We start from the raw sequence: 23,391 nt of genomic DNA, 5'->3' as shown, positions 1-23,391 counted from the left end.
ACATTTATAATAAACTTTTATGCATATATTTTTTGAAGAGCCAGTTGTTAAGCATTTACTCGCAAGCACACTTTCTTGATTTTAAAATAAGAATAAAATTCCTCCTAAGCCTTTACCTTTCATGCTGAAGAATTAGTCTTTTGCATTTATATTTTGTGCAGCATTGCCATTTCTAGCCATATATTTCTCTTTATTTGGGGGATACATTTCACTCAAATGTTATGTGATATCTGGCAGGATGAATATGTTTTTGATTTGCAAAAGATTGTATCTGAAAATAGGTTCTCTATAATCAGCTATATAACAGGAGGTAAGAGCATTTGTGGAACAGAATTGTATTAATTAATTTGTTCACTAAAATAATATAATGTTTTCTAGGGATTCAACTAATGAAACCACTGCACATTCAGATGCTGGCAGCGAGCTCGAAGAAACAGAGGTTAAAGGCAAAAGAAAAAGGGGTCGTCCTGGCCGGCCTCCAGTATGTATTAAGCTTATGTTCTTTGTTCCTATTATGATTACCAACTAAATGGGCTTGATGGGAGTTGTTTGTTAATTCTAGTATTGTTTATATTTTTAAAAATTTCAGTGACACATTAGATATTCTTGCAAACTTTGCTTTTCATAAAATTAGGGCCGTGATCAGAAAAGGAAATTGATTATAATATTTTTTTTTCTCTCCATGCTTGTCATGAAATTAATGGTGGTCCATGTGAAAGTATAGTGAAGGTGATTAACATGGAACAAGGATAGTTGGTTATGATTTTCCTGCTTTTCAGAGACAACTCTGATGATTCATGTACACCTAAGTGTTTATTTTTGTGGTATTAGTTTGGTGTTTGGTACCAGACTTAGAATATGTTCTCACTGAGACATGAATGAGAAATGTAGAAAAAGTTCTGGGTGACCCATATTTTGAGGGATATCTTTATGTATTTTTACAGCATCAATCATTTAATTTAAGCCTACTGATTTTAAAGTTTACAATTATTTCAAAAATATTGTAATACTTAAAATACAGAGAGATAGTAACAATATGGCAAGGAGTTAAGGCTATTCTGCTTTCACTTTTATGTTATTATTTGCTACTAGCAAGCTTTTAATTTCAAAAATTTAAACATTCTCACTATGGAAAATTTAAACCTGCATTTGAGAATTTTAACCTCCTTTTATGGGAAGCATAATACTGTAATGGACCCACCATATAATATTAACCAGCTTCAAGTCATGGCCAGTCTTGTTTCTTTGCTCTGCCCCACCTCCCTTCTTTCCTCCCCACATTACTTTGAAGACCATCCTAGATATCATTCTATTTGTAAAATCACCACAATATCATTATTTCCCAAGATAACTAGAATTTATTGATACAAAACATCAATTTTAAAGTTTACATTAATTTCACAAATGTTTATACTATTTAAATACAACATGTTGGTTTGAATCATGATGCAGATAAGACCCACCCATTTTAATTGGTCATGTTATTTAACCAATTATTGTATGTAAGTCCTTTGTAGTGTCAGTTATTCAACAAGACTTTTGTGATGATTTTTTTTGTTCCATCAATATTTGCCAGAATTTTTAAGTAGCTGTAGGAAACTCTATACCCTTAACTTTTCCATGCCAAATTAAAAGGCTAGTGTTTTAATTACTCTTTATAATACCTCTTCATTTTGTAGAGGCATTTGTGATACAATATTCTTTACAAAATCATTTTGAGAAAAGAAAAACTCCCACACTTGGAAGGTGGGGACAGTTCTAATTCCCCTTAATCTACTGTGTGATTTTTATGAGATCATAGTTAGTTTACATTACTAAGATTCATGGGTTATATCTGCAAAATTGGAAATAAGACTAAAATTGCTTGAAGGTGGGTGATTATCGCCTACCTTGAATTTGTTGTCTCCCAGTTAAAGTTCTTCATTTATGAGATTCAGATTAAGTACTGACTCCAAGAAAGTGTCATAATTGTCCCTAAAGAGAATTTACCACTCCTTCAGCAGGTTATTGTATTATTCTTTCGAACCTGTTTAATTTTTATATATCTACAGTTATAATCCCTGAATTGTACTTTCCTTGATGGAAAGGAGTCTGTGAAACCAAATAATTAGTGACAGGTAATCTTAATTCTTTTGTGATAGGAAATATTATTTGATTTTTAGTGAAATTACTACAATGCAACCTAGTAGGAAAATAGTAGACACTCAGCCTGTGCTTATGACATTGAAAAAATGTCGGCCAGTATAGGAGAGTGGTATTCTAGAGACTTGGGTTAGACTTCAATCCATATATTACACCTGTTAATTCACATGTATTAGATACTTCCATCTAACTTAGACCCATTACTTGATCTTGAGAACAGTGTGGCACAACTTCCTGTCTACTATGGGTTTTGTACTGAGGTGGTGCTTTTTATGTCATTTAATCCTCGTACCAGTAATTTGAAAGAGGTCTTATATGCAGTTTACAGAGTAGAAAACAAAGTTGGAAAGTAGTAATTTGTCTAAGGTCACACACACAGCAAGTAAGTAGGCAAAGCTAGGATTTGAATTTATATCCTAACTCCCAAACTCTTTTTAAAATTAACTAATTAGGGAAACGGACTTTGGCCCAGTGTTTAGGGTGTCCGTCTACCACATGGGAGGTCCGTGGTTCAAGCCCCGGGCCTCCTTGACCCATGTGGAGCTGGCCCATGCGCAGTGCTGATGCGCACAAGGAGTGCCGTGCCACACAGGAGTGTCCCCCGCGTAGGGGAGCCCCACGCGCAAGGAGTGCACCCATAAGGAGAGCCGCCCAGCGCGAAGGAGGGAGCAGCCTGCCGAGGAGTGGCGCCGCCCACACTTCCTGTGCCGCTGACGACAACAGAAGCGGACAAAGAAACAAGACACAGCAAAAAGACACAGAAAACAGACAACTGGGGGAGGGGAGGGGAATTAAATAAATAAAAATAAATCTTTTTAAAAAAATTAATTAATTAATTTTTATTTTTTTAAGTTAATAGAGCGCACAAAATGTTACATTAAAAAACCTAAGTTCCCATGTACCCCACTCCCCATCCTCCCACCCTCATTAATTTTTTTTTAATTTTATTTTTTTGAAGATATGTAGATCACAAAAAATGTTACGTTAAAAAAATGTGTTTCCCATATACCCCCCTTCATCCCACTCCTCGCACATCAACCACCTCTTTCATCATTGTTGCACATTCTTTGCATTTGGTGAATACATTTTGGAGCAGTGCTACATCACATGGATAATAGTTTACATTGTAGTTTATGCTCTCCCCCAGTCCATTCAGTGGGTTATGGCAGGATATCTAATGTCCAACATTTGTCCCTGCAATATCATTTAGGACAATTCCAAGTCCCAAAAATGCCCCCACATCACATCTCAACTCTGTCTTTTAAGTCTGCCTGAAGAGCAGCCTATTAATATTGAGGGGAATAAGAGTCAGAATGGTTAGATTTGAGTCATGCCACAAGTTCATGCTGTGAAGAATGTTTGGATATTCTCTGTTAACTGGTATCATTTTGAACAATTCTGAGTTTAGACTGACAAAGGCATTGTTTAGCTATGTTAGTGCCATCATTACCTTTTTAGGAGATTTGTTTTTGTTGTAGATTTGTTTTTGTTCATTTAGTCAATTGAAAACAGAGACTGTAAGGCACTATTACAAGCAATATTGTTTTCTTTATTTCTAAATCTTAGAGGATATCTCACTCTTTGTTTTTTTTGTTTGTATTTATTTTTGTGTTATTTCTTTTCAATATAGTATTTCAAAAGTTTTTGATGCCATTAAAACTACCCTTTTACAGTGGTCCTAATAAATATTTGTTATTACTGTAGCTCTCTACCCAAGTGATTAATGGTCTCAAAACAAATGTATAGTATCAGAGAAATATGTTTACAATAATCTTATGATTATATTGGCAAATAATGGACATCATCCTTTATCCGATCTCATGACTGTAATTGCCATCATTAAGCTGATGTCTTCCAGATTTATGTTTCCAGCCTGGATCTTATTCTTAGACTACAGACTCATATCTAGATGCCCATTCAGCAACTTGATGTAGATATCTGATTTATATGCGGTGTTAAAACTCTTGAGTTTTCTATTCCCTGCTCATGTCTCTTCCAAAATGGCAACTCCATCCCTCTAGTTTCTCAGGATGAAAAAACCTTGGAGTCAACCTTGATTGTTTTCTTTCTCAGTCTGTAGCTAATCTGTCAGCAAATTCTGTCTAATCTATTTGTAAGTTTCATCAGTCTCTGAACTACAAAGCTGGTTTAAACCACAATCATTTGCTTTTGCTCAAGTCCATCAGGCTCACTCCCTGTTTCAGGACCCTGTCTTAGGATGTTGCTCTTTGTTATCATTGCTACCTATTATTTCTTTCAGGTATTGCTCAAATGTAATCTTGTCATTGAATTGCAAATTCCCACATCTACCCACTGGGATTGAGTATCTCCCATTCCCTGTGTGTGTGATTGCCCCTTCCCAACATAGCACTTATTGCCATTTTGCATGGTATACATTTTACTCCTTTATTTGTTAATTGTTTGTCTACCCCAGTTAGAATATAAGCTGCATGAAGGTTGAAAGTTTATCTGGTTTGTTTATTGCTTTGTATTAATTTTTTTTTAATGATTTATTTATTTATTTCTCTCCCTACTTCCCCCCACCCTGGTTGTCTGTTCTTTATGTCCATTTGCTGCGTCGTCTTTGTCTGCTTCTGTTGTTGTCAGCGGCATGGGAATCTGTGTTTCTTTTTGTTGCGTCTTCTTGTTGTGTCGGTTCTCCCTGTGTGCGGCACCATTCTGGGCAGGCTGCACCTTCTTTCGCGCTGGGCGGCTCTCCTTACAGGGCGCATTCCTTGTGCGTGGGGCTCCCCTATGCGGGGACACCCCTGCGTGGCATGGCACTTCTTGCACGCATCAGCACTGTGCATGGGCTAGCTGCACACAGGTCAAGGAGGCCCGGGATTTGAACCGCGGACCTCCCATGTGGTAGACGATGCCCTAACCATTGGGCCAAGTCCACTGCCCATGTACTAATTTGTTATAGCAAATACTCAGTAAATGCTTGTTGAATGAAGAAATTATATTTAATTTTGTTTAACCAGTACTTTTTTTTCTGGTATTAAAAAGTCTTTATTTTTAAATACTCAGTTGCAGAAGAGTTCTAAGAATTCTATAAAGAACCATGTAACACCTTCGAGCAGATGTTAAGATTTTACTAGAGTTGCTTTATATTCTCTCTCTCCCCTTATGTATATAGTATTTAAACACATGTAATATATATATTTATATACTATATATCTATTATTATTTTTTAACCATTTGAGAATAAAATGCAGACATGATGCATCTTTATTCCTAATACTTAAATGTTAATTTTCTTAAAATCAAGGACATTGTCCTACAATACTGAAGTACAGTTATGAAAATCAGGAAAATAACAGTGATGTAATTCAGACCTTATCTATACCACCTCCTTCAGATTTTGTCAAGGGTTCTAACAATGCCCTAGACGAAAGGAAAAAGTTTTTTCCTAATTCAGGATCTAGCTCAGGATTTCATGTTGCTTTTAGTTATGTAAATTTAACCCATCTGTAACCTAAATTATTGTTGGTTTCTGGTTATTAAGGACTTTGTTCTATTTAAGTGAGAACTAGCATTTCTATATTCTCAACATTATTTAACTTTTTATTTGGCCAGGCTAAGTAAGAGCGGTGAATAAAAACGGTTTATTTTTATGTTTATAATGTCTATATGTCTGTAAACATAGAAAGAACATGGAGAATACACAACAAAATTGTAACATTGAGCATCAGAAGGATAAGGTAACAGGTGTTATTTATTTATAAAAATTGTATCTTTTTAGTTACTTGATACATTTTTAGAATATTTTAAATGTAATGATATTTAAATATTTTACATCATTTTTAATGACTCATTATTCTGTACTATAATTAATTTGTATTAGACATTTAGGAAAAATAATTTTCATTATTTTAAACCATGTTGACATAAATAGTTTTTCAATTCAATTTTGCTTTGGAGCTATTGATATTTTTTTAAATTCTAAATTCCTAAAAGCGGAGTTGGTTAGCTGAGAGAGGGCATATTTAAGAGTTGAAAATTTCTTCAGTTTTCTAAAATGTTTATTTGGATTTAAATTTTGTGAATTTCTTATTGTATCCTTTCCTAGACCACTTTTTCTCCTGATAATTTTCTTTTTCTAAAATCGAATAAGTTTTTTAAAAATAAGATTTATTTATTTCTCTCCCCTCCCCCTCCCACCCCAATTGTCTGTTCTCTGTGTCTATTTACTGTGTCGTCTTTGTCCACTTCTGTTGTTATCAGCAGCACAGGAATCTGTGTTTCTTTTTTGTTGCGTCATCTTATTGTGTCAGCTCTCCGTGTATGTGGAGCCATTCCTGGGCAGGCTGCACTTTCTTTCGTGCTGGGCGGCTCTCCTTACGGCGCACTCCATGTGCGTGGGGCTCCTCTACGCAGGGGACACTCCTGCGTGGTATGGCACTCCTTGCGCGCATCAGCACTGCACATGGGCCAGCTGCACACGGATCAAGGAGGCCTGGAGTTTGAACCGTGGACCTCCCATGTGGTAGACGGACGCCCTAACCACTGGGCCAAGTCCACCGCCCATGAATAACTTCTATATAAATTAATTTTTTTAGTTAAGGCTACATACTTTTGTGATCTTTTGGAAATGTATATTTATCAGTTGGACTTGTATATCCTCTTTAACCAGATTTGTTTTATTTTTCTTAATTTTTCATAATTTTTAATTTAGAGTTTCTCCCCACGGATTAGATTTTAGTTCTGACTTCTTAATTTTGGTAAAGGCTATCACAAGTCTCCTAGGCATCCAGAATTGAAACTTAAGTTATTAATTTCTCATCATCCCCAAGTTCCTCCCCTTCTCTCCTAGATCTATATGAGATTCTACATCTTTCCCTTCTTTCATATTTCTCAAGTTCCTGTCTTTAGGAGCTCACTTTGTCTGAGTCTGTGTTTATATCTTCCTACCTTTAGTCTTACCCTTTACCATTCTATTCTTTTTTTTTTTTTAAAGATTTATTTACTTATTTCTCTCCCCTCCCCTCCCCTGCCTAGTTGTCTGCTTGCTGTGTTCTTCTGTGTGACCACTTCCATCCTTATCAGCGGCACCAGGAACCTGTGTTTCTTTTTGTTGCGTCATCTTGCTGTGTCAGCTCTCCGTGTGTGCAGCACCATTCTTGGACAGGCTGCACTTTCTTTCGCGCTGGGCGGCTCTCCTTACGGGGCGCACTCCTTGTTTATGAGGCTCCCCTACGAGCGAGGAGCACCCCTGAATGGCGTGGCACTCCTTGGGCTCATCAGCACTGCGCATGGGCCAGCTCCACAGGGGTCAGGGAGGCCCTGAGTTTGAACCGCGGACCTCCCATGTGGTAGGCGGATGCCCTATCCATTGGGCCAAGTCCGCTTCCCTCTATTTATTATACTGTCAGATTAATACGTTTTACTTATTCAGAAAGCAAGCAGTACATCCTCACAAGAATAATGTTTTTTTGAATTTCATTCAAGCTCACAGACCCCTTGTTAGGAACCCCTTCTCTTTCAAGAAAATTTTATCTCACATTAAGAAAAGAATATAGTTTCCTTTTATTTTTCCAAACTGTTTATTGAATATAACTGCCGTGATTGAGTGTTGAATAAGGAGCTTGCCAATGAGATAAAGAGATTGGTCACATGCAGTGTAAATGAGTAAATACATTGAGAGATAACAGGAGCCAGAATTTTCACTGTAAGAGAAGGTGGTTACAGATTTGAAAGTGGTATTGAATTGGAATTTGGAGGTATCAGTGATACATATCACCTGCCTATCTAGATCTGTATATAGATATGAAAATAATATGGCTGTGTTGGTCTGCAAGAGACTACTGAGAAAGCATAGGAATTGACATTTTAGTAGTAGTAAGTGTGTCTAACACCCATATCTTGGTTTCTAAATAACATTTGCTACCAAGAACTATCAGTACTCCTTAGAGAAATGACTGATCCCAGGGATTGGCCAAAGAAAGTTCAAGGTGAGCCTGTAACATATTTTTATAATAGGAAGTAAGAATATGCTCAAATAATAATGGGAACATATCAAAGGGACATTGAAGCCAGCTTGAAGGCTCCTACTGGAAATTTTTGAGTATCAATTAAAGATAGCAACAGACTGTAAACCGCTGAAGAATGTAAGAATCCATGAATCCATATTGATATATGTACATACATATATACATGCATTCATAGGATGCAAACTTATAAATGTAGACAGATTGATGGAATTAGAAAATCACTTTTAACAACTATCATAATAATGATTTATTCAGGGAAAAATCATCAGTGGATGCCAGGACAGATTCGTGAAAGTCTGGTGTGAAGCTATTTACATAGTCTTGGAGTTATCACTCACAAAATGTTTTTTTTTTTAAGATTTTTAAAATTTTATTTATTTCTCCTCCCCCCTCCCATTGTCTGCTCTCTGTGTTCTTCTGTGTCCGCTTATATTCTTGTCAGTGGCACTGGGAATCTGTGTCTCTTTCTGTTGCATCATCTTGCTGCGTCAGCTCTCTGTGTGTGTAGCACCACTCCTGGGCAGGCTGCGCTTTTTTTGTGCAGGGCAGCTCTTCTTACAGGGCGCACTCCTTGCACATGGGGCTCCCCTATGCGGGGACTCTCCTGCGTGTCAGGGCACTCCTTGCATGCATCAGTACTGTGCGTGGGCCAGCTGCACACGGGTCGAGGAGGCCCAGGGTTTGAACCGCAGACCTCCCATGTGGCGGATGGATGCCCTAACCACTGGGCCAAGTCTGCTTCCCGGCAGTCATCAATTTAACCAAATTAACGAAGTTACGATTACCAGTGATGGGACAAACTAAAATTCTTTACTTCCTAATAGGACACACTCAAAACAGACCATCATTTCTCCGATATTCCTGCTGAAAATGCATAACCCAAATCTAATCATGGTAAAACATCAGACAAAACCAAATGGAGGAACATTCTACAAAATAAATAACTTGCTGATATGCTTAAAAATGTCAAGAACATGAAAAACAATGAAAGATTGTGATATTGTTCCAGATTAAATGAGAGTAAAGGGACAGCTAATTGCAGTGTGTGATCCTGGATTGGATCATTTTACTATAAAAGACATTTCAAAATTTGATGACATTTTCTTGGGGTTTGTCTGTTAGATGGTAGAATTGTATTAATGTTAACCTTCTGATTTGAATGGTTGTACTATAGCTATGTGAGAGAGTGTATTTTGATGTACCATATCTGCATCTTATTCACAAATGGTACAGAAAAATGTATATATGTATGTGTAGTATAGATACATAGATATATATAGATACAGATATCAAGAGAATAATAAAGCAAATGTGGAAAAGGTTAAAAACCAGAAATCATGGTGAATGATATGCAGCAGTTCTTACTGTGTTCTTGCAACTTTTAAGTAAATTTGAATATCTTTCAAAATGGTGTTGGGACTCTTTACGGGGCTGAGGGGAGGCCCCACATATTCCAGACATTCCTCACAATTGACCCCCACCATTGGTGCAGTAGCCAATAACAGCTGCAGCTTCTCGAGCCCTTAGCACTAGTAAGGGAAGGAGTAATCAATAATTTAATAAAAGTAACTGTACAAACCAGATTGCTCTCTCTGCCTAGAGGATCCCACATCAAATCTCGGTATTTCCACCCTTCTGTCCCATTTCTCAGCAAGCTCTGTTCTTTCCCCCATGTCTCAATAAGTTCTTCTTACTCGCCCCCCCCCCCCCCCAAAATGAAACAAAAAAAAAAAAACCAAGACTGTAGAAGTACATGTGAAAAAAAGTTTCTATAATGCATTGCTTTGTGGTCTTAGAGCAGCATTTGAATGTGACACCTTCGAAAGATTTAAGATGATTAACTATTCTAGGCACCAGATATTTTGTTATATGTGAATACTGAAATATCAACTTACCTGAAGTCAATTAGCCTGCGCTTCTTCCTTATTAGAATGTAAATTCCCTGAGGGCTGGAACTATCATTTTTAGTTTTACACTATTTGCCCAGTGGCACTGTGTTGTAAAAATATCTAATAACTAACAGGTACTGAGCATTCGTTGTGTGCCAAACATTACTTATATAATCTTTATGATAATACTGAGGAGATACATGCTATTATTCTTGCATATCAGAGGAGGAAACCAAAGCATGAAAGGATTAAGGTACTCCCCTAGCCTCACCAGGAAGTTGCTGAGTCACATTCAAACCTGGAATTTTGATTCCATAGTCCATGCTCTTAACCACTTCTTTGTATTTCCTCAAATAAATATTTGCTGAGTAAATAAACCCTGAACTACAAACTGACCTCGTTATATTCGTGAAATATTTATACTGATTAGTGAGTCATTCCTCAAGGGCTGTTCATTTTTGCTGTAGATGTGCAGATGGGTTTGTACTTTTTAATGGTGACAAAAGGTGGTGTAGGATCAGGATCTTTTTTTTTTTTTAATTGAATTAAAACCTACATAAAATATATAGATCTTAAGATTGCATGGTTTTAATTTCCTTCCTTCCTTCCTTCCTTCCTTCCTTCCTTCCTTCCTTCCTTCCTTCCTTCCTTCCTTCCTTCCTTCCTTCCTTCCTTCCTTCCTTCCTTCCTTCCTTCCTCCCTCCCTCCCTCCCTCCCTCCCTCCCTCCCTCCCTTCCTCCTTTCCTTCCTCCTTTCCTTCCTCCTTTTCTTCATTTCTTTCTTTCTTTTTTTGAGGTACCTGGGGCTGGGGACTGAACCAGGGACCTCGTATGTAGGAAGCCGGTGCTCAACCACTGAGCCACATCAGCTTTCCTGAGTTGGTTTTTTTGTTTTTTTTATGCCCGTTGTTTGTTTTTTCAGGAGGTGGCAGGAACCAAATTTGGAACCTTCCATATGGGAGCCACATCAACACTCTAATACTTTTTATTTATGTTATACATCCATGTAACTATAATCAAAGTCAAGATGTAGGCCATTTTATGCACCCTCAGAAAATCTCCTTTGTGCTCTTTCTGTTCTGTATCTTTCCTAGTAGTACCAACTATTATGACTGTTACTGCCAAGATTTTTTTTTTTGTCTGTTTTTAAATTTCATATAGATGGGGGAGTGGATGTGGCTCAGTCCATTGAGCTTTCATGTGGGAGGTCCCAGGTTCGGTTCCCCGTGCCTCCTGGAAAAGGCAAGCAAACAATGAGGAAACAGATGAGAGAACCTTCTGGGGGAAGGGGGGGATAAATAATGTAAATCTTTATTAAAAGAAAAATTCATATAAGTGATTTATTGGTTTTGTGTTGTTGTAGCTTTCACTCAACATTGTGTCTAGGAAGCTATGCTTGCATGCTCAGTAATTTGATCTTTTTTATTGCTATTTAATATTCGAGTACATAAATATTCCTTAACTTATATACCCATTCTCCTGTTTATGTGTATTTAATTTTTTTTCTACCTTTTGGCTATTATGAATAAACGAATACTTTTATTAACACTTTCTACAAGTCTTTTTGTGTCTATCATTGTTCATTTCTGTTGGGTGTATATACCCTTGAGTAGAATCAATGATTCATGTCAATTAATAAATTCATAGTAATAGTGAATTTATATGTACTGTTAAAATTTTTTCAAAAATGGTTATACTAGTATGTTTTTCCACAAGCAATAGAAGAGTTCCATTCATTCCACACCCTCACCATCCCCTGATTTTGCCAGTAATTTTGCGTAACATTTGATTTTAGTCTTTCTTATGGTTATATAGTGGTAGCTCATTTTTTACTTTATTTTCATTTTTTCTGATGACTAATGAATTTGGGCACTTTTTAATAAGTTTTATGGCCATTTTTAAGATGTCCACTTTCCCTCATATTGATCTGTATTGTTGCAGTCTCAATCAAAATTCTAGCAAGTTTGAAAAAAACAAAAACAATATCCTAACATGTTTGCTTTTTGAAGTTGATTATGCTAAAAGGTACATGGGAATGCAAAATCCCTATAATAGCCAATGCAATACTGAAGAAGAGCTTAGTTGAAGAACACCCACTACTAGATCTCAAGTCTTTTTATAAAGCTACAATAATCAAGGCAGATTGATTTTGGCACAGTGACAGATAACACCTGTGGGCTGGAATAAGAGAGTTCAGAGAAAGACCCATATATGGTCAACTGATTTACAATAATGGCTCCACTTTAATATTTTGTGAAAAAGGATAATCTTTACCAGAAAATGATGTTTGAGCAGTTGCTTTCTTGTATTGAAAAGCAAAGGTTTTTCTTTTGATCAAGTCCAGTTTGTTGATAATCTTCTTTTACAGTTAGTATTTTTTGCATCTTACTTTAAAAATCTTTGCCAAAGTCATGATTTCCAAGAACTTCTTGTTTTCCTGCTATTACATATGTGTAAATTTATTTCAAGATAATTTTATATATGGTGTGAGGTATAAGAATCAAAAGATTCCTGAATCATTTGAGAATAAATTGTAGACAGTATGACCCCTTACCCTAAATAGTTCAAGGTGTGTACTCATATGTAAGCATTGTACAGTTATCAAAACCATTATACAGTTATCATATGTAAGCATTATACAATTATCAGAACCATGGAATTTAATATAGATACAATACCATTCTCTAATTACAATCAATATATGAAGTTCCCCAGTAGTTTTCATAATGTCCTTTATATTAATGTTTTTCAGTGTAGGATACAATAAAAACCCATGCATTATATTTATTTTTGTCTTTTTAATTTCTCCTCATTTTCAACAATTCCATACTTCTTTGGTTTTTAACATCTTGACATTTTTGAAAAATACAAGTTAGGACATTTGTTGAATGTCCCTCAATTTTGATTTGTCTATTTCCTCATTATTAGATTCAGGTATTTGGCAATATCACTGAGTCTCTTAAACATGAATTCTGAAAAACAGTATAAGCATACTCCATGAGACAAGACATAGATACTAACTTGTTCACTAAGTTTAGGTAGATATTTGGAAAGAGATATGTTTGCTAGTAATGAAATTAAGAATTACAGGGTTAGTTGGTGGATATAAAGTACGTTGTTCATGTTCCACCAGGGAAATGAAATCTCTAGGAGCAGTCAACATTTAGAGATCTGTACTAAGCTAAATCTATGCTAGAGCTGCCATCTAGGTGGTGGTGGAACTTATTGTGGGACCGTACCTAATTGCCTGGGATTCAAGAATAAGACTTTAGTCCCTGAAGTAGGGTTACTGGTAGGTCTAAGGCATGGTGAATTAAATAACTGTCATAGTCTTAATTTTTAAATCTTCACAAACACTCACAAAAACCTCCAAAACAAAATATAGTAATTTGGGAAGCAGATTTGACTCACTGGATAGAGCATCTGCCTACCACATGGGAGGTCCAGGGTTCAAACCCAGGGCCTTCTGACCCGTGTGGTGAGCTGGCCCACACACAGTGCTGATACATACAAGGTGTGCCGTGCCATGCAGGGGTGTCCCCCGCATAGGGGAGCCCCATGTGCAAGGAGTGCACCCCATATGGAGAGCCACCCCTTGCAAAAAAAGCTCAGCCTGCCCAGGAGTGGTGCCGCACACACACAGAGCTGACGCAGCAAGATGATGCAACAGAAGAGACACAGATTCCCGGTGCTGCTGATAAGAATACAAGCGGTCATAGAGGAGAACACACAGTGAATGGACACAGAGAGCAGACAACTGGGGGGCGGGAGGAGGGGAGGGAAGTAAATTTTAAAAAATAAATAAATCTTCAAAATATAGTAATTTGAATGAGATAGGCACAGCTGTATACCTGAGAGAGGAATTACTTCATGACTACAAAATGTATTCCTCAGGTAGAAGCCAAAGATTGCATGAATCCTGTTATGTTTTGATCTTGCCATTCTCTCACTCTTCATATTAGGGAAATACTTTCTGAACAGTTTTTTTGTTTGTCTTTCTGCTGCTTTACTGTGCATTATTGTCTGGGTCTGTAGAAGGAAAATCACTTTTGTCGTAATGGGAATGAAATGTAGACAGACCCCAGGTAAGATCAAATGGATTTTTATGTTATCTTTTCCCCTTTATACCAGTCCTGAAAAAGTCCCTAAAATATGGGAATTATACATTATTTCTCCTTTTTTCATGGAGTTTGGTACATACTACATTCATACTGTATAGGTATAGTATTCCCACACATGCACAGGCTTATTTGTTGCAGCATTATTTGTAATAGTAAAAGATTGGAAGTGAAATAAATACTCATCAATAGGACAATGGTTAAATTAGTATACATCTATGCAGTGAAATTCTCCATATTTCCAAAAAGAATGAAGACATTCTCTAGGTATGCTATAGATTGACTGTAAAATATATTGATAGTGAAAGTGGAATGTGCAGAATTGTGTAAGTAACTAAGAATAGATAGATGGATGCATGAAAATATATGCATTTGTATTTATATGTTTAAATATCTGTGGCAGGACATTTAAGAAACTATTAAATTGATTGCCTCAACGGAAAGGAAGTTGGGGGCTTGGGGACAGGATTAAGAAGGCAGACTCTCACTATATAGCTTTTACCACATTTTTAATTTTGAAGCACTTGAATATATTGCCTGTTTTACTTACTCCCTACCCCCGCCGCCCAGACTAGTGGGAACATACCTGTTACTCTAAAGAGTGAATAAATACAAGACTTGTTATGCAGGTCTAGAATCTGGAGTCTTGCTGAAGAGGATGTATTCATAAAAGAACGATGCTTTTAGGTAACTTTGATCAATCTGGTAGGATTGTGGCATGTAAGGAGAGATCTGATGTGTAGATGACTAATAGGTAGTAATTGATAGACTTACCTGCCATACCAAGGAATTTGAACTTTAACTTGATGGTAATGAGGGCTATTTAAGGTCAGATATTAAAGGAAGTGATGGGATCTCTAGATCTATGTTACAAGGATTACCTTGGTTTCAGTATTACAATAGAGTGGCTCTGTGAACAAATGTTATGTGAGTCACATATGCAATTTAAAATAATCTAGTAAGTGACAGAAACGGGTGAAATTAATTATAATAAAACATTGAATGCAAAATATTTAAATATTTATCCATATAAAAATGATTGAAATATTTTACATCCTTTTTTTCTCACTAAATTCTCAAAATCTTGTGGATATTTTACACTTAAAGCATATCTCATTATAGTAACTAGCCACATTTCACTGTTCAATTAGCTATATATGGCTAGTGGATACTGTGTTGGATAGTGCATATGTAAAAATCAGTTATAGTCCAGCCAGAAAACAAAATCCTTGCCAGTAATTTGAATGGAAAATATTTCATGTAAAGCATTATTATTAAAAAGACAATAATCATTTGTCATTTGAGGATTGCAAATTAAGACGCCATGCTCCTATTAGAATGGCTGAAATCCAAAAAACTGACAATGCCAATTGCTGGTGAAGGTGTAAAGAAAGAATAACTCTCATTCATTGCTGGTGGGAATGCAAAGTGAAATAACCACTTTGGAAGACAGTTTGACCGTTTTTAACATAGCTAAATGTAGTCTTACCATACCATCTGACACTTAACATTACTAGCTATTTATAAGACTGATTCAAAAACTTACATCTATACAGAAAACCAGCAGCTTTTTCTTAATTACCAAAAATTGGTTACCCAGGTGTTCTTTAATGGATGAATGGATAAACAAACCTGTGCTGTGTTCATACAATGGAATATTATTCAGAAATAAAATGTACTATTCAACCATAAAAAGACATGTATGAATTTTAAATGCATATTGTTAAGTGAAATAAGCCAATATGTAAAGGCTACATCAGTCTGATTTCAATTATCTATAAAAGACATAACTCTCATAGTGATGACAAAAAATTAGGGGACAAGGGGAGGGTTAAACGGGTGAAGAATGGGATTTTTTATGGTAGTAAAGCTATTCTGTATGATACTTTATGGATATAACAGTGCATTTGCACACAAAACTTCACGGCGCAAAGAGTGAATCGAATGTATATAATGAAAAAAAAAATCATTCAACTGATATGGGACCCCAAGGAAGGAACACAGACTGCAATAAGAGATTCTAACTGTATCACAAATGTGTAAAACAACCTTCTGGAAGGCAGTGGGGGAAAAGGTGAACTTTGGAAATGAATCTTTAAGACTAAAGGCAAAAGAAACTTTATAAAAGCACTGTAATCTAGTGGATAAAGTTGTTTCCCATAGAGTCACTGTTTAACAATTCCAGTACTGCTATGCATGTATATTGGAATCAAGCAATTAAGTAAGCAGGGTAGCAGGCTCCTTACTTTTGGAGTGGGTGCTAGTGGATCAACAAGGGGAGGCATCCAGTTGTAATGGAAAAGAGCTGGAGACATCAGTTTGCATTTATGTGTAGCTTAATACGGATACAGATGGTTATGTATAAAACACTTGTAATAATGTGTGTTTTCAGGTTAGTATACATGCACATATTTCCTTGCTTTCCTGAGAGGGCCAAAGAGTAAGGACACACCCCATTAGCAATGAGTGAAACCTATTATCTAGATCTTGGTTTCTAATATTGTTCTCTAGCAAAAGAAATCAGGTCTCCTGGGACAAATGGCCAATTCTAGAAGTGAGACAGGAAATAGAGAAGGTGAACCCCAAGCATCTTATAGTGCTAGAAAGTATGGAAGTGCTCAAAGAAACCAACGACAACAGTAGGGGTGTGTCAAAGGGAGACAGGAGTCAACTGAAAGAGACCTCAGTGGCCAAACCTAGAACAATTGGAACAGAAAAATAAATAACATACAATTGGATTATAACCCAAAGTATAAAATAAGCATGAGACCATGCTGATTCAAATAATACAAAAAATAAATAAATGGGTGAGAACAGACAAATCTCCTGTGTAGAAGAATTTCAAATAATTTATGTAGATTATTCTCCTTCAGAGGAGAAGTAAATTCCCCACCACTTGAACATGGGCTGTATATAGTGGACTTCCTTCCAAGAAAGAGTACTGCATTAAAAGGGGGAGAAAGAGTAACTTCACAGTGGAGAAACCTGACAAACACTATCTCGGCCAAGTGATTAAGGTCAATATCAACAGTGATAAGTCATTTTGTTAGTATGTACACTTAATATGAGATGATGAAAATGGTGATTTTCATTTGTGATCTTCTTCCTCCAAACTCATAATCTCAGTTTAATCATGAGAAATACATCAGACAAATCCCAGTTGAGGGACATTGTACAAAATACCCAACCAATATTCTTCCGAAGTATCAAGTTTATTTTAAACCAGGAAAATTATTGCCAAGGGGACCTAGAGAGACATGACATCTAAATGTAATGCAGGATCCTAATTGGGGTCCTGGAACAGAACAAGAAAAGATCATTAGGCAAAACCTAAGGAAATCTGAATAAAGTATGGACTTCAGTTAATTGTCAATATTGGTGCAATAATTTTAACAAATGGAGCGTACTTGTTAATAATAGGGATAACTAGGTGTTGTATATATGGGATTCTTTGTGCTACCTTTGCATTGTTCTGCATGTCCATACTTTTTTAAAAATACTTTTTTAAATTAAAAAATACTTCAGATTATATAAATGTTGCATAAAAAATATAGGGGATTCCCATTTGCCTCACCCCTCCCACTCCCTCACTTCCCCACATTAACAACATCCTTCATTAGTGTAGTAATTTGTTAGAATTGATGATCACATATTGGAGCATTGCCACTAAGTGGCATTATAGTTTACCCTCTGTCCTGCACAGTTTTGTATTATGACAAAATTTATAATGGCTTGTATCTGTCATTGCAGTATTGTTCAGGACAATTCCAGTGTCCCAAACATGCCCCCATATTACACCTGTTTTTTCTCTCCCTCTTAGAACCTCCAGTGACCACTGCCTCCACATCAGTGATAAAAGTTCTTCCATTGCTAGAATAACAATAAGTCTATACTAGAATAACTGTAAATCTATTCTAGTCCATTGTTCTTTCCCCAATCCTGAGGCTTCTGGGATGGTGATACCCACTCCACCTCTAATTGAGCGGGGGCTTAGACCCCTTGGGGCTGGTCTTGCTTGCCATTGCAGGCTCTCTCTGTCCCTTGGGTCCAAACTGTTCTTTAAAAAAAAGTTTATTTAAAAATTAGTGAAATCATTAAGTATCCTTACATAAGATTATAACTTCTAAGAAGATTGAGAAAGTACTCTAAGGGTCACTGTAATGGCAAAAGCAGGAACCATGTACTGGCACCAGGAAGAGAAGTCCTCTTTGCTCCGTTCATAGTTTTACTCCAGTGCCCTGTATGAACTACCTATGGTTGTAGATTGCAAAAGAGCAAGTTTACAGGGTCCAACTATAGTATCACAAAGCGGATCAAATTAGGATACATTTAGAGCTGAGGGGCAAAAAATTAATAACTGGAACAGGGATATGTGAATGAGTTAAATTACTCAAAGTAGTGTATAAAGATTGAGAAGAACTCTAGCTAACACCTACAGTTAAGGGATATGTAGAAGGAAAATATATCTGAAAGGAAAGGAAGAACACCATGAGACTCATTATGAGAAAGTTCCAAAAAATTCTATTGTGTTTAATAATTTGGATGTCATTAGTGAGTTTGAAGCAGCAGCCTTGCAGTGAGTTTTTATATAAATGAAATTATAGAAGATACAACAGTGACTCAGACTATTCTTTCAAATTACCCTTGGATCTAAAGTGAGACGCAGATGAAATATACCTAATGTTGACTTTTTAAAACTTGGATTTGGGGAGTATGAGATGTTAATTAAAGAATGTACTGTCTACCAGGTCAAGGATATTTGTCTTTTGTTTATTGATGTTTTCCTAGTATCTAGTATAGTTCAAATATGTTCAATACATACTTTAATTTAGTGATATTAATATAATGAGATACCGAACACTTCAGAAGAGGGAGAAGTTGAATATTCATCACTTTCAAGGGATGTTATATGTTATAATCCATTATTTATTTATTTATTTCATATCTTTAATGTATGAACTTATGTTTTGCCTTTTGCACTTTATTTTTATTATAAATGGAAAAGCTCATTGGTCAGAGATTATGTCTTATCTGTAGTAATGCTAAACCTTTCATGGAAGCAGGTATGTATAGTGCTAAATACCTTTCATGGGAGCAGACAATTTGACATCATCTTGCATAAAGCAAAGTCAGCCTGCATTTAATTGTAATGTTTTTCTCAAACTCTTATTCAGTCTACAAATAAGAAACCTCGAAAATCTCCAGGAGAAAAGAGCAGAATTGAAGCTGGAGTTAGAGGAACAGGCCGTGGAAGAGCTAATGGGCACCCTCAGCAGAATGGCGAAGGGGAGCCTGTCACGCTATTCGAGGTGGTGAAACTGGGGAAAAGTGCAATGCAGGTAAGATTTAAGTGTTTCTTGTATATTCTTGTTGATTTTGTAATCAAGAGGTTTAGCTTAAGTTTTAAAAATTTGTTTCGTAAAGAGCATCAGGAAAGGCATTTTGTTCAATTGTAAGATAAACTTTAAATTTAGTTGTGTTTAGTGAAATGACTTTTGCATGTAATGTGAGCTGTCCAAGAGTTTTTCAGTTGCCTTAGATCGTATTTTTTAGAATTTTGTCATCTTAAGTAAAACATGTATATTTTTGAATATTAAAGAAAGATCTACAAAAGTGAATCTGGAATAACCACAATTAATATTTCATGGTTAATTGTGTGTGTGTGTGAGTGATTCATTATGAGGATATACCATAATCACTTTACTATTTCTTTAGTGGAGCTTTACAGGTTTTTTAGTATTATAAAATTTAATCGTTATTATGTTGTATCTCTACATATTTTTTCAATTAAATACCAAGAAAATTACATTGGAATTATTTTATTAAAGGATATTTTAAATTGTTGTGATATATAAGTACTGTCTTACTCCAAAAAAATTGCAACACTTCACCTTTCACCAGAAGTCTAGCAGAATGCCCACCTTTCCTTTTACCAGTGCTAGCAATTGGGTATTTTTTTTTCAAGAATTACTTAATAATATAGGTGAAAAAATGATGATTCATTATTATGTTAATTAGCATTTCTTTGATTAGTAGTGATTGAAAATATGTTAAATCTGTTTATGTTATTTGCTTTTGATATTTCATTTTCAATTTGACTTTGAATATTTAGGTAATTTTTATAAAATATAATTACATAAGTATTATTTAAAAGTAGATAAATTAAGTGGCCTTTACCCATTAAGTTTTTATAGTAGGAATTTTAACAAACTACAGAAATATTAATTTTGACAGCTGTTTTATTGCTTCCTGTCTTCAGATGGAAATATCAATAGATGAAAAAGTAAGGGAAGTGAATTTTCATTTAAAGTTTATTTAATATGAACAAAATCTTATAATCATTTATATTTGAAAGAAAATAATTGGTTACTCTATCATATGCTTCTTGCATCTAATAGGTTCTCTATTCTTTGTCTAGATTGCTCTTTATATTGTGGGCATTTTTTTTTTTTCCTCTGTAGATTTATCTCATGGTTTTTTAGTGTTTGCATAGTATTCCTTATATGACTGAGCCATGATTTATTTAGCCAATTTCTATTATTTGGACTATTTGCAGTTTTGGCCTATTATAACAATATCACTTTATATTTTCTTATATATACATCTAAGTTGTGCATGTTAAAGTATCGGGTTTTTTTAGCTGTTAAAAAGTCCTTTATTGTAAAATTGTAAAATCAATAGAAAAATAGATTGAATAAAATGAAAAATTTTAAAGGAAAGTGCAGACCAGGTTAGATTTCATATAAATCAATTATAAAAAATAGATAGTATAGCAGTCAACACTTATAAATGTAAATAATAATTCAAATATAGAAATTAATTATAACATAATTCTAATTTTTATATTACAGCTCTAACTGTTGGACATACTAATCTCTAAGAATGAAATACATTATTGGTTTAGTTATTTAATTTCCATTTAGGCCATAATTCTTTCTAGATAAACAGATTCCTATTTGGAAATTCTTTATATCTTATTAGAATGTATTACAGTAAATAACAGTTGCCAACTCATAATTTTATGAGGCAGAAAAAATTCAAAATCTTGTTCAGTAGTCATGCTAAATCATTATTGAGCCAGATAAATTATTTTAATTCAAGAGTATAAATAAGAAAGGGTTAAAGAAAAATGCAGTATCCAAAAATATCTCTCTTCTCCAATCCCCCTCAATTAAAAACAAGTGTTTAGTTTATATGAAAAAAATTACAGTATACTGATCACAGGAACAATTTGCCAATTGCACCAAGTAATTATTGCTCATGTGTTGTAATATTATTTTACATTAATCTGGTCTGCTCCAGGTCTTTTTTGGTTACTATTTGTAGCTGAGTGTGAGGGTTTCGTCCTCGCTCAGGCCCAAGAGTCGGGGGGGCTTGCTCCTGCCAGGCAGCCGGCGGGGGGTGCTCCAAGATGGAGCACCGGTTCTCCAGGCGTGGGGGACGCGCGGTTAGGAAAGAACCACGGAGACCGCTTGAGCGCAAGAACAGGTCTGCTTTATTACGGAAGTACACTTAGCTATATAGGGTTGGGTAGAGGGAGGGGCGTGATGAAGGGAGGGTTGGCTAAGGGGCGGCTGTGGACAGGCTGAAGCTGATGGATAGACCTGAGGTAAGCAGTTACTGGGGAAGAGGGCAGATTGTAGGTTGGCAATATGGGCGGGACTGGCGGGAAGGGCGGCGGGGGCTGGAAGGGGAGGAGGGGTGGAGAAAGGCGGCAACAACTATTTGCATGGAATACCTTTTTCCAGCCTTTTACTACTTGGTTGCATCTGAAGTCAGTCTCTTGTAAACAACATATAGATGGCTCATATTTTTTTTCCATTCTGTCAGTCTGTGTCTTTTGATTGGGGGGGGGGGAGTTCAGTCTATTAACATTGTGTTATTACTGTAAGGCATTACTTATTTCATCCATGTTGTCCTTAAGTTCTCTGTTTTCATATCGTTCTATTATGTTTCTTCTTATCCTTTAGTTTACTCTTCCTAATAATCTTCATTTAGAAACTCTTCTCCAAATCTCTAGCCCTTGTTTTTCCTTTCAGGCTGCAGCACTCCCTTTAGTATCTCTTGCAGATCTGGTCTTTTGGTAACATATTCTATCAGTTTTTGTTTGTCTGGGAAGACTCTGAACTCACTCTCAGCTTTGAAGCTTTGCTGGATACAGAATTCTTGATTGGCAGTTTTTCTCTTTCAGTATCTTAAATACATCATACCACTTTCTTCTCTCCTCCATGATGGTTTCTGATGAGAGGTCGACATTAATCTTACTGAGTTTCCCTTGTATGTGATGCTGTGCTTTTCTCTTGCTGCTTTCAGAATCCACTCCTTATCTCTGATAGTTGTCATTCTGCATAGTAGGTGTCTCAGGGTAGGTCTATTAAGATTTATTCTGTTTGGGGTGCTTTGTCCTTCTTGGATATTGATATTTGTCCCCTTCATAAGGGTTGGGAAGTTTTTGGTCATTATTTCCTCAAATATTCTTTCTGCCCCTTTTCCATTCTCTTCTCCTTCTGGGACACCAATAATGCGAATGTGCATTTCTCATTGTCATTCAATTCCCTAAGACTGTTCCAGTTTGTTTTTCCATTCTTGTCTCTTTCTGTTTTCCTGTCCTTCCATTTCAGATATTCTGTCTTCGAAATCACTTATTCTGTCTTCAGACACTTCACATCTGCTCTTATGTACTTCTAATATGTTTTTAATCTCATCCTTTGTGTCTTTCATTCCTTTGAGGTCTATTACTTCTCTTTGTAGACTTTCAAATTGTCCTTTATGCTTTCCCAGTGTTGTCTTAATATCCTTTGTTTCTTTAGTCATATTTTCTTTAAATTCCTTGGAGTGATTTAGGAGAGTTATGGGATTATCACCGATTAATAGTATTAAATCCTTTATTTCTTCAGGATATTTGGTTTGTTCTTTTGACTGGGCTATCTCTTCCTGTTTCCTTGTATGGCTTATAGTTTTTTGCTGATGTCTAGGGATCTGAATATGTTGGTGAATTTACTCTGATGGCTAGTTTCTCTCTCTTGCCTAGTAGTCCCCCGTCCCCCCCCCCCCACCCCAGCTCTTCTTTTGTATTTGGTTCAACTTATTCTCAGTCTTTAAAATTGCCCAGCTTAATTCAAAATTGGGCAAGGGACTCATTAGTGGGTACAGATTTTCTCCCCAGGGTTGGATACAAAGAGATTGAACTGTTTTTGTTCATGCATTTTCTAGACTTGCCAGCAGATGGTGCTAGTCAGTACACCTTTCC

At 36.0% G+C, this 23,391-nt stretch overlaps 1 protein-coding gene across 5 annotated transcripts in view; it reads left to right on the top strand.

Moving 5' to 3' along the window:
* Positions 1–23,391, top strand: part of STAG1 (STAG1 cohesin complex component) — a 408,218-nt gene that overhangs the window by 133,454 nt on the left and 251,373 nt on the right. For all 5 annotated transcript variants that reach the window (XM_058295002.2, XM_058295003.1, XM_058294999.2 and 2 more), the window contains 2 exons: positions 379–481; positions 19,316–19,480. In XM_058295002.2, the coding sequence (XP_058150985.1) occupies positions 379–481; positions 19,316–19,480 (268 nt within the window). The remainder of the gene's footprint in view (positions 1–378; positions 482–19,315; positions 19,481–23,391) is intronic.

Source organism: Dasypus novemcinctus, chromosome 4 (assembly GCF_030445035.2).
Source record: "Dasypus novemcinctus isolate mDasNov1 chromosome 4, mDasNov1.1.hap2, whole genome shotgun sequence".
In the NCBI taxonomy this organism is placed as follows: Eukaryota; Metazoa; Chordata; class Mammalia; order Cingulata; family Dasypodidae; genus Dasypus; species Dasypus novemcinctus.
The sequence above is the reverse complement of the archived record's forward strand: the minus strand, read 5'-3'. Positions and strand labels throughout refer to the sequence as shown.